General features: G+C 36.0%; 1 protein-coding gene across 9 annotated transcripts in view; it reads right to left on the minus strand.

Annotated features, from left to right (window-relative positions):
• SLC4A10 (solute carrier family 4 member 10) overlaps nucleotides 1-12,013 on the minus strand; it is a 344,973-nt gene that overhangs the window by 13,523 nt on the left and 319,437 nt on the right. For all 9 annotated transcript variants that reach the window (XM_025275927.2, XM_006074289.3, XM_044934690.1 and 6 more), the window contains 2 exons: nucleotides 7,441-7,614; nucleotides 6,607-6,729 (listed from right to left, as the gene is read on the minus strand). In XM_025275927.2, coding sequence (XP_025131712.1) covers nucleotides 6,607-6,729; nucleotides 7,441-7,614 — 297 coding nt within the window. The remainder of the gene's footprint in view (nucleotides 1-6,606; nucleotides 6,730-7,440; nucleotides 7,615-12,013) is intronic.

Raw genomic sequence — 12,013 nt, forward strand, 5'->3', positions numbered from 1 at the left:
ATCATACAAGGAAAGAGAGAGAAAGCAAAAAGCTTACTGGGTATCCTTAACTTTGTTAGTCTGAAATATCCTAAAATGAGTTCCATTCAGCATTTCATTTACACAGTGTCCATCAAAAATCTGCTGAGTTCTACAAGGATGATGATCAAAGTTTACCAAGGAGCACTTGAGGGGGTTTTGCCAATTTGATTACAGGAATGTTCATAGTCTGATTTGAGAACACCAACTTTTCATTCAGATAGCCAAAGCATTGTTCTGATATTAAACAAGTGAAGGACAGTTGATTCTATACCCAGGAAAAAGCAGAAATATAGAGGCTTAAAAATGAATCTCTTCAATAGCACTCAAACATTTACTGGGTATGAATCATGTGCTAAGCACGCAGTGAATAAAAAGAATAATCCAGGAGCTATTCATGAATCCAGTAAGCAAATACATATTAAGCATGATTTCATGACAGGTTGTATGCTAGGTACTGGGCATACAACAATGAAAAGAGAGTCATAAACCTTACTCTTAGAGGACAAGAAGTATCACTGTAAAAAGAATAGAACAAGAGGCAGTGGTATCTGGGCCAGTCTCATTTGATCAGTTTGGTAATAGAAAGGAAGAAATTTAAGTAGGAAGAAACAAGGTAATAAAAGGTAGGAATAAATAAGACATGTTTTCACAATAATGAACAACTAGCCTGGCTAGGGCAAAAGGCCTGTGCTAAGTAGAAAAGGAAAATAAAATCAGAGGTAAATTGTGGTGTGTTTTGATGATGGATTTACATATAAAGTTAGATCATGAATCTGATGGAGAAGGCAATGGCACCCCACTCCAGTACTTTGCCTGGAAAATCCCATGGACAGAGGTGCCTGGGGGGCTGTAGTCCAGGGGGTCGCTAAGAGTCGGACACGACTGAGCGACTTCACTTTCAATTTTCACTTTCATGCATTGGAAAAGGAAATGGCAACCCACTCCGGTGTTCTTGTCTGGAGAATCCCAGGGACGGGGGAGCCTGGTGGCTGCTGTCTATGGGGTCGCACAGGGTCGGACACGAATGAGGTGACTTAGCAACAGAAGCATGAATCTGAATTATGGTTTGTGATAGTGTGAAAAATACAATTCATATATTATGATATCTACAAATGCTCTACCTTTAGTGAAACAGATAGCATGCTACTGTATCCATTTTTCATGTAAAGTCTGTGTCTATGGAGGAGTCCTCAAACAGCTCAAAGTACAAACAACAGCAGCACAGAGCCAATGTTCACAAAGGTGTCTAGACTATTAAACATTCAGCAATTTTAAAATTCCTAGATATTAAAAATGGAAGGGAATTCAGAAATCAAGTTCAACCCCTTTAATTTCATGCAAGAGAACATGAAATGCAACAGAACGCATGAAGTGCCTGAGCATCTCCTTCCTCATTACTAATAGGATAGATAATGCTGCAAACATCACACACACACACACACACACACACACACATACATACACACCCCTAGAATTATTTGTAAACCATAAAATACTATAAGAGATATTCCTTAAGACTTCCAATATGCAGAAGAGCCAATACATACAACTACTCACTTGAACGATGAAAACTGAAAAGAAAAAAAACAGGGAGGAGGAGTAGTCCATATAGAATTCATATAAACAGATGGAGGCAACATACGTTTTTCATCAGCATATTTGATTCAGTTTCTCTAATTGACTTATCAAAATTATTATAAAATAAAAAAATTCTGACAGAGTAACTCTGGATTTAGAGGAATATATTCTGGTGATACAGAGTCTGGGGGTTTAGGAAAGGTCATACCTCAAATTTCAGAACTCATGAGAATCACCTGGAGATCTTGTTAACACAGATTTCTGGGCCCATATCCAGAGTTTTGATTCAGTAGGTCTGGAGTAGGGTCCAAGAATTCAGATTTATGACAAGTTGACAGGTGTTGGCTGATACAGCAGAGATCCTAGGACCACACTTTGAAAACCACTGTTTGAGGAAGAATAATATGCTTGCCTTGCTCTGAGATTCAACTAGAAGTAAGATTTGCCTGTACAATAATTAGGCCATGCTTCCTAAATCCACAACTGATGCTGATCTTTCTTAGCATACGATATGCTCTCTAATATGTATAATCTTGGCCTTCTCACGAGCCTGCTTCAGACAGATCATAAGTCCCACTTGCATGACTCCTCTTCTTCCCCATAGCATATATGTTGGAGTGAACCTCCCACAAACCAAGAGATGTCAATATCATGATCACTGAGCAGAGCTGAATTTCTAGGATTTATCTAACATTAACCTCCTCTTCCCTCACTGAGGAGCAAACATTCTGCTGGGGCTTTCTGCTTTATCAGCAGCCCTTTTGTCAAATGTGTACAATGTCCTAGAGAATACTGAAGTAGGAAGTAAAGTGTGTTGGTACTCTGAGCACATTTGGACATCCAGAATTTGATTCTGCAGTCTTCCCTTTACACAGAGCAATGTGCAAAATGTCAGGGTTCCAATATTCATTTCTATCCTGATTATAATCCTTTCTTTCTAAAAACTGAACCATATGCATATGCATATGCATGAAGTACATGAAAATTTGGAACAGAAGCTCTGCGACCTTGGACTGGCCTGTGTAGCTATTTATTCTGCTTAACTCATTATTGAATTTTAAGGTCAAACTAATGTTTTCTCAATGCCATAAGACCAGAAGTGGGCTACTGATAGTAAAGCCCTGAAAGATAAAGGTACAAGCTTGTAACTATCATCAAAAGGACAAGAGGTGAGTCTACTTAAAATTCAAATCTCAGTGAGCTGAGACATTTCTGCTCTTTACCATCTTTCTGGATCACAATCAGAGTTACTCAATTAATCTAAGTAATTGCAGAAACGCAACATTTTGGGTAGAACTTGTTCATTTACCACATTCATGTAAATGTCTTCTCCAGTCTTCTAGAAGACTGGGCCTTGGTATAAGATGCTACAGTAAGATCACACTCTTCAGTGGAGTCCATAAGCCTCAAGCAAATGAAATACGGAAATCTGGGTTACCAAGTAGAAAATCAACCAGAATTTTAGTTTCAGTATGCTGCTGCTGCTAAGTCGTTTCAGTCGTGTCCGACTCTGTGTGACCCACCAGGCTCTGCCATCCCTGGGATTCTCCAGGCAAGAACACTGGAGTGGGTTGCCATTTCCTTCTCCAATGCATGAAACTAAAAAGTGAAAGTGAAGTTGCTCAGTTGTGTCCGACTTTTTGCAACCCCATGGACTGCAGCCCACCAGGCTCCTCCATCCATGGGATTTTCCAGGCAAGAGTACTGGAGTGGGTTGCCATTGCCCTCTCCGAGTTTCAGTATAATCCTTCTTAAATCTTCCTGCTCTCTATACTGATCGTATTCTTTTAATACTAATTCCAGGTTAGAAAGTTAATATCTTTAAATTATACTTTCTCTCTCCAGTTGTCAAATGTAGAATTATCTTTCGTTGCACTGGTCTGAACTATATTTTAATGTCCTACTATGGATTATTTCATGACTGTATTATTGGTTTACTTGTTTCTTTATAAGTACTGAGGATCACATTAAATTACATCATATTAATCTAATTGAGAATTTAAAGGTCTGTAAACCTACCTGATTAATGTATTGCAAGGCATTTTCCTTTACTTTTTGTCATACTCTGAACTGAAGGATACAGCTGTAACTTTTCCTCAATAAATCCTTTATCTCTTTTTGAATCCTTTTAGAAAATACTTAGAAGATTTAGTAATATTAATTACTTCTAAATTATTTATCTACATAATCATAAAACAGTCAATAACCATTGGTATATAATGAGTCTATAATGTAAAAAGATTAGAAGCTCATTCCATAGCATCTCTGCCTATCTGAAGTTACTAAATTCCAAAATGGACATATGGCACACATACATATGAGTACCATACATATGCAGCTATGTGAATGGTTCTCAGCAATGGAAATAGCATATTCTAATACATTTATGATTACTGTCAAATTTGCTTTCTCCTATTTCACAGACATATAAAGGAAGAATATGAAATTTTCTTTGAATGAAAAAAGGGAAGAAATATTAAGCATAATATATTGTATATATTATTCATATGGATCAAGCCAGTTGATCCTAATCCTAAAGGAATCCTAAAGGAAATCAACCCTGAAAATTCATTGGAAGGACTGATGCTGAAGCTGAAACTCCAATATTTTGGTCATCTGATGCGAAGAGCCGACTTCTGGAAAAGAGTCTAATGCTGGGAAATACTGAGGACAAAAGGAGAATGGGGTGGCAGAGAATGAGATGGTTAGATAGCATCATCAGCTTGATGAACACAAATCTGAGCAAACTTCAGGAGATAGTGGAGAACAGAGGAGCCTGGCATGCTGCAGTCCATGGGGTTGCAAAGAGTAGGACACAGCTCAGTGATTGAAAGACGATAACAATTATATATACATGGTATTTTTCTTTTTACAAAGTTTTAGAAGGGCAAGAATGCTCCATGGTATGGATATGGCATAACATGAATGCTGCAGAAGATATCATTGTATGCCTGGGGCTGTTGCTAGCTGATTCCTACAGAAGTAGTAAAGACATTTGACAGGAAATCAGAGCAGGAAAATAAGGCAAAATTACATTTACAAGTTACTGCATCAGAATACTTAACATTCTCATTATCAGGGAATCGAAGGAAAATCTTGCGGTCAATGAGTTTTGTATTCAAAGTTGTCTTCCTTAGAATTTGAAACTTCTTAGAAATTATTTTCAACCTAAATAAATTTTAATTATGTCAAGTATGAATAGTTTAAGCCTTTAATATTTCTATACTCATGTTCACTTTATTTACATTTATTTTATACCAAATTCTGTTGCATTTTTCTTGAATAGTACCTGAGGAGGACAGCAAACCTTTAATAAAGCCCTAAAATCATATACAGATTATCCAAATACCCTAGTTAAAGCACTATTAAAATATCTCTCACACTTAAATGAGAGTATAAACTTAGAAAAGTAGTTAAAGCTTAGAAAAAAACAGAAAAATAGTTAAAGCACTATTTTTTAAAAAATTTCTCATACTTAAATATGGGTATATCAACCTTAGAAAAATAAAGAAGCTTGATAACTTTGTATTGACATTTTCAACATTATATCAGTATTACTTTTCATACAGTTCATGAGGTTCTTGAGGCAAGAATGCTGGAGTGATTTGCCATTCCTTTAGTATGGCTAGAAGTATAATTCAAAGTATGCCTTCTACAACATATAGGACAATCTCTTCACCATGGAAACGTGAAGAAATGCCAGACGGTCACATATTATGTAGAGATGTTTGTAGAAACATCTGAGCAGAAATCCCATTAGACTTCATGGCCTAATCTGGACTCATCTAATGGTTAAGTAAAACCTAAGACCATTGAAATGTTTGCAAACAAATTCCCCAGAAGAAAGAGGAATATGCCCATGGCTTGAGAAAATATACCACAGAGAGGAAACTAAATACATTTACTGACTGCTTTGTAGAACAAAAAAGGGAGGGAATAATGCACAAGTCTCACTAAGTATTTTCTTTCAAATTCATTTCCAGTTATACAGAAATTTTGTTCTTCTGTTTTACAACTTATGGACTCAGTCATTCTGCTAAATGATGTACTGGTCATTTTTTTTTTTTATTTATACTCTTTGCAATACTTTAAAAATATTATGACTACTAGCCTTCAAAATAGATCCAGATTTATACATGAATTTTAAATGTCATAAAACTTAAAACAAATTGTTTTAACATGTAAAACAGAATAGGATAAATGAGTAGTTTGTGAAAGTAATAAAATCCCCAAAGTTTCTCAAACAATATTTACTCAGTCCTAAAGCACTTTGAAAGATTGAGGGCAGGAGGAGAAGGGGACGACAGAGGATGAGATGGCTGGATGGCATCACCAACTCAATGGACATGAGTTTGGGTAAACTCCGGGAGATGGTGACGGACAGGGAGGCCTGGAGTGCTGTGGTTCATGGGGTTGCAAAGAGTCAGACACAACTGAGTGATTGAACTGAACTGAAAGCACTTTGAAAGAAAATCACACTTGATCTAACCAAAAGGCCGAAAAGTGATGAAAGCAAATCGGAGCAACATGCTTTCCTATTAAACATTTCATATATTTCAAGAATAACTAATTTTATCTTTTAATTAGAATTAGAATCTTTTGATTAAAACTTTGTTCCCTAGGAAAATACCAACAGTAATAATGTCTCTTTTTTTCCTTCTCACATATTCAACCAAAAAGCAATCACTGTTTGATCGCAATTTGGAAACAGTTAAGGATCAGCAAGTTTCTGCCATCCTAAGGGGAAGAATCAGAAAAATAAACCTTATAATTTGAAGGATAATGAAGTACAAAGTATTTGCATATTTCACTAGAGTTTGCTCATATAAGATATGTGCTCTCTCTGTTCAAGTTTCAGCTTTATGATTTTATACCCTCATCTTTCAAAGTAGTCCACCTGTGCTTGTTAGTAATCACTAAAGATAAACACAATAATTTATTTTGCAGAGCTGTTACTGTGCACGTGTTGCTTTTTCTTTATAAGATATTGATTTTGCTCTGACTTACTTCTTTTTCAGCATCTTCTAGTTTCTTTTTCTTACTCTCAGGCATTAAATCATCCAACCAGCTGAGTTCCCGTTTGGTAAACAAAAAGTCCATCAATTTTCTTACAAATACCAGAGCTAACACCTGAAGGAAATAATAAAAGATTTTAAAACAAGGAAAAATATAAATGGGAGATTTAGATTTGTTTTTTTTTGGTAGAAACAAGTCAACTAAAATTAGGTCTGATATTAAAATGAAATTTTGATATATGTGTGTATAATAGATATTGTCTAACTTTTGCTTCCTTCAATTTCTTTTCTTACCACATCTCCAGAATAGCGGCTATGATTCTACCCATTATAGGAGGCATTTAAAGAAGCAATGAAAAAACTATATTTTTGACCATTTCCTTAAAAACACTTTAAGAATATTAAACCTTTAATACCTATGCTGATAATATTTTAATCATTTATAGTCATTCAAATTCTAGTACTTTAGCTTTGAAATATTTGAAACTCATCTAAAATATTTAATAAAATTTAATTTTAAAAGTTTCCTTAACTTTTCAGATTTGCTAGTATATTTTTAAAGTTAAATTGTGCAAGTTTACATTTTCTACCCAACTTTAATTAATTCAAACTAATGTTCAGAATGATAGAGATAAAACTAGTATGAATCACTGAAATTCATATATAATCTAAAACCCAATCTTAATTACTAGTTTTAGTGGCTAAAGTTTATACCAAGGTTTCCAATAAGTGTTCAAAATTATTCTATTGTTCCAATTTGTTCATTGATTTTTAGTGAGAGCAGAAAATCAAAGGGAGAAAAAGAGCTGACTTAGAAGTTTCATACCATCATGGGAAAGACAATAGCAGCTCGTGAAACTTTTATTATCCACAAAAGGCCAAGGCAACTCATCTGAATAACTGTGAAGAGATGGACTTTTCGAAGTGGCACATGCCTTAGATATATAAAATCTGGTTGATGTTTTGCAGGCATCCAGAAGAGCTTTATTCTATCAAAGAACTAAAAGATAAACAGACTAAATTGCTTTTCACAGACAACAATAAAAGTAGGACAAGTAAATGTATAATATAGTCCAATATATGGTACATATAGATCACACTTACGTTGACATCTGGGCGTCGGGACTATGCGGTTGTTAAGTGTATATTCTGAAATACCACAACTTCAGTTTTATAATATCCCATAGTTTCTCAAATGTGGATACAGGTTATAATTAAGAGAGTTTAATAACACTGATGCCAATGCTAAACATTGCTCCCTCAGAGAGGATAGCCTTGAGACAAAACATAATCATCACCCTCGTCTTCATCATCACCTGTCAATTTCTTCCCTTACTTGTCCTTTAAGTACTGGGGTTCCCTGCACCCTTCTTTACTGAGTATTTCATCCATACCCACTGTTTCAGCTTTCACACACTTGCTAGACTCCCAGCCCTCAATCTCTACTGCAGCTCTTTCTGTCTCGAGCTCTAGACTCACATGCAGCTGCTGTGTGGGATGTTCCTCCTTATTTTGATTCTGCTGTTTTGACCTTGCCACTTTCATCCCCATAAAAGGTTTTGGTGCTGTTTCTAAAGATACAAATACCTTGGACATAAAGATTTAACCTAGATGAATTGTTATTAATAAAGTATTTTCAGAGCAAATTTTAACAGTTTAATTTATTGATCAGTTTCCTCTACTACACTGTCAAATCATTTATATATATTTTCAATTGTATCTTATTAACATTATTTTCATCTGGATCAAGGTTATTCCTGTTTAAACTTTATCATAAAGACAGTACATTATTTTTGGACTAGATATTATTTTAATAGCTTTGACATTTTTACCCATCAAAGTTAATTTTCCCAATTCAAATTTTATAGATTAAGTGTCCACAAGAATCTGAAATCTTCAATCATAGTTTACTTAACAAAATGTACTGCATGTTAGCTTTGTTTTATGCAGATCATTTTGTTTAATTTTTCTCAGGCCAAATTTTACAGTTTTCAATGTTTCCAACAAGAAGTGATGATTTAGAAAATGACAGTTTCAATCACTGTCAGTTCTATTTTATACCATGGAATATCTCCTATGTGTTTTAAGAGTAACATTAGATTTAGTCCTTAGCTAATTTATATGAGAATATTGTAAGCAATCTTCACCAAATTTTCCAAAATTACTCGAATACGCCAAGGAACAAAAATGCCCATAGAGTCAAATAGGTGTCAGTGTAGTGTCCGGAGAAGGCAATGGCACCCCGCTCCAGTACTCTTGCCTGGAAAATCCCATGGACGGTGGAGCCTGGCAGGCTGCAGTCCAGGGGGTCGACGAGAGTCGGACACGACTCAGCGACTTCACTTTCACTTTTCACTTTCATGCATTGGAGAAGGAAATGGCAACCCACTCCAGTGTTCTTGCCTGGAGAATCCCAGGGACGGGGGAGCGTGGTGGGCCGCCGTCTATGGGGTCGCACAGAGTCGGACATGACTGAAGTGACTTAGCAGCAGCAGCAGCAGTGTAGTGTCATACATCATGTTTTACTGACACCTTCTCATATCCTCAGTTCAACACGTTCCTTCTGTTTTTACCTGTCTTATGGCACAGCATGACCTTCCCTGGGGCATCTAAACCAGAATCACACATAACTGAGTCCATCCAGTGTCCATTTATTTAGTCATATTCATTTACACCTTCCAAAAAATTTGTTGAAAACCTATGCAGAGTACTAAGTGCTGAATTAGTTCCTGGTTTGTTCCTCTCTATATTGTCCACAAATATTTCACTGGGTCTTTTTATCTCTAACTCCTAAATATCTCTTAAAATTACATGTCATTAAATAAATAAAACTCAGTGCATGGTGGAGATAGGAATAGGGAAAAAATAAAGTTAAATCCTCAGGGCTATAAATGAATGTTTCAATTTCTATAGAACTAATTTTTTCCCCAGCTACCATTTCTCCATGTGTGAAGTTATGTTATTGCATAACTGTACTTCAGTGTGTGGGTGATTCCATTGTTATTGCTTAAATGGCACATTTGCTTTACTTTGGATCCTTAAAGTGTTGGAATGAATATAAATGTGGTTATATATCTGAGTACAGAAACAGCGTTCATAAGAACACTATGTTCTGTTTTTCCTGCCATGTTGCACAATCTGAAACCTAGATAAATTTCTTAATATTGCCAAACAGGTAATATACAAGATTCTTTGAACAAACGGGGTAACAAATTAACATGTTTCTTGAACTGCTGATATTCTGCACATTTTTAATTATTACTGCTCAAGTACCTAATGATAGTCATGATAAATGTATTCTGAGTTTTGCATGTACCTCTGATCTTGTCCTAATATCAGCATCCCATTTCTCCATCCAGTTAGCCACAATATTCCAAATAGGAATTTCAGTTCCCTGAGTTCAGGGCTCACTTAAATTTTCACTAACTCTGTTTCTTAGTGTGAGACCCTATTTGCTGTTTCATCTGTGCTATTTAGAACTCATTATACTTTTCTCATGGGTCTTTGATAATATTTTCCTCAACTTTCATTTGAAAGATTCACACCCCAAATAATTCCAAAATTTGACATTCTTGTTTAGTTCCAAAGCTCATGGGTATAATAAAATCATGTGAGTGGAATTAGGGGGGAAAATCTGTTGAAGCTATCAAAATGATTTTACTTTATTTCTTAAACTTCTGCTGCTGTATTTATGTGAGCCTGAGGCCTAATAATAAATACTTTTCACTTACAGATGAAATTAGTACTCATAGAACTTTTGCCAAAGGCAAAAAAAAACCCCAGCAAAACAAATAAACAAAACCTCTTCAGTGCTCTTCCCTATCTGTCTTACCAAACCAATTCTTTTAAAAAATATTTTTCATACATAAAGTTATAAATGAACAAATTAAATGTAGTTAGAGTAAAATTAAATGCATAACACTTCTCAAGTGTTGTAACAGTGAAACATTCAGTTATAACCCTGAGGATTGTACTTTATTTCTTAAGATTCAACACATCTCCTTCCAAGTTACTTTTACCCAGTATCAGGATGAACACACTCATCCTATCAACTTTGGGTGATTAGTGATCTGACAGTAACACCATGTTAAAGTTTTGTCTTGGTTCTGACATCCAATAGCATCCTCGGGCCTAAGAGGTTTTCCTTCTCCCAAGGTCAGAAGCTGATTTATTATTTTTTCAGGAGAAGAGTTCCTGTGCTGCCTGTCCCTCAGCGTTGAGAGTTTAGCCAAGATCTTCCACGATGCTGCTGCCACATCACCCATTCTGCCCCATCAAGCAGGCTGCAGCGACCTTAAATTACCCTAGCCCCTCATGCAAGTGCATACTTTAGATAGCTACCTGCAGAGTCACAAGTAAATATAAGTTCCTAGTATAATTTCCCCAATGGCCCTTGTGATCAACAACCTCCCCCGCCTACTTCTCCTTCTGCACCCCTTAGATAAGACCTCTGTAAAGCTCACCAGACCCTGCTCTTCTGATCTGAAGAGCCCAGTTTCAGCCTTAGCCAAGGAACCCCAAAGTGCTCCACCCACTGACCCTAATAAAGGCATCTGCTCTAGGTCCTGTCTCTCTCTGTCTCCACTTTGTCTTGGCCTCCCCACGTGGCCCCTCAAGACCAGGTCCTTCCTGTGAAGACCTATGAGTGATAAACTTTTCTATTTCTGTTTCTCTTGTGGTCTGTTGTTAAAGCGCCAGTTCACCATCTAACACCCTGTGCTCCACTTAAAAAGTGTTAATTTGACGAGTTAATAACATTTAGTCAGACGACTGTTCCTTTATAGGTCACTGAACAGTAATGAGTCTATCTTGTCAAAGAAAAAGTGGCAATTCATATTTTCTTTTAGCCAACAAAAATAAATTATACAATAAATAATCCTCAAACTAGTCTCCTTTTCAAGAAAATGTAAGTGTTTGGGAACAACAGTCTTGTTATAAAACAAGATTATTCAAAGGAAATTTTATTTATTTTTTTATTTGCTAATGTATGTGTATTTAGTAGTATATTCATTTTTTAAAATTTAAATTTATTTATTTTAATTGGAGGCTAATTACCTTACAATATTGTATTGGTTTTGCCATACATCAACATGAATCCGCCACGGGTAGAAATCTGTCTTAGTTTCCTAGTGCTGCTGTAACAAATTATAACTCGGTGGCTTAAACAATAGAAATTTATTTTCTCACAGGTGTGGAGGCAAGAATTTCAAAATCGAGGTTTTGGTGGGGTCTTGTTCTGTCTGAAGGCTGAAGAGAAGAAAATTTTCTTGTCTCTTCCAGCTTCTGTTGGTTCCTGATATACCCTGACTTGTGGTGCCAAAATTCCAGTCTCTGCCTCGACCTTTATGTGGCTTTCTTCCCTGTGTCTCTGTGTCCTCTTGTCTTTTTATAAGGACTCC

This window comes from Bubalus bubalis, chromosome 2 (genome assembly GCF_019923935.1).
Source record: "Bubalus bubalis isolate 160015118507 breed Murrah chromosome 2, NDDB_SH_1, whole genome shotgun sequence".
Lineage (NCBI taxonomy): Eukaryota > Metazoa > Chordata > Mammalia > Artiodactyla > Bovidae > Bubalus > Bubalus bubalis.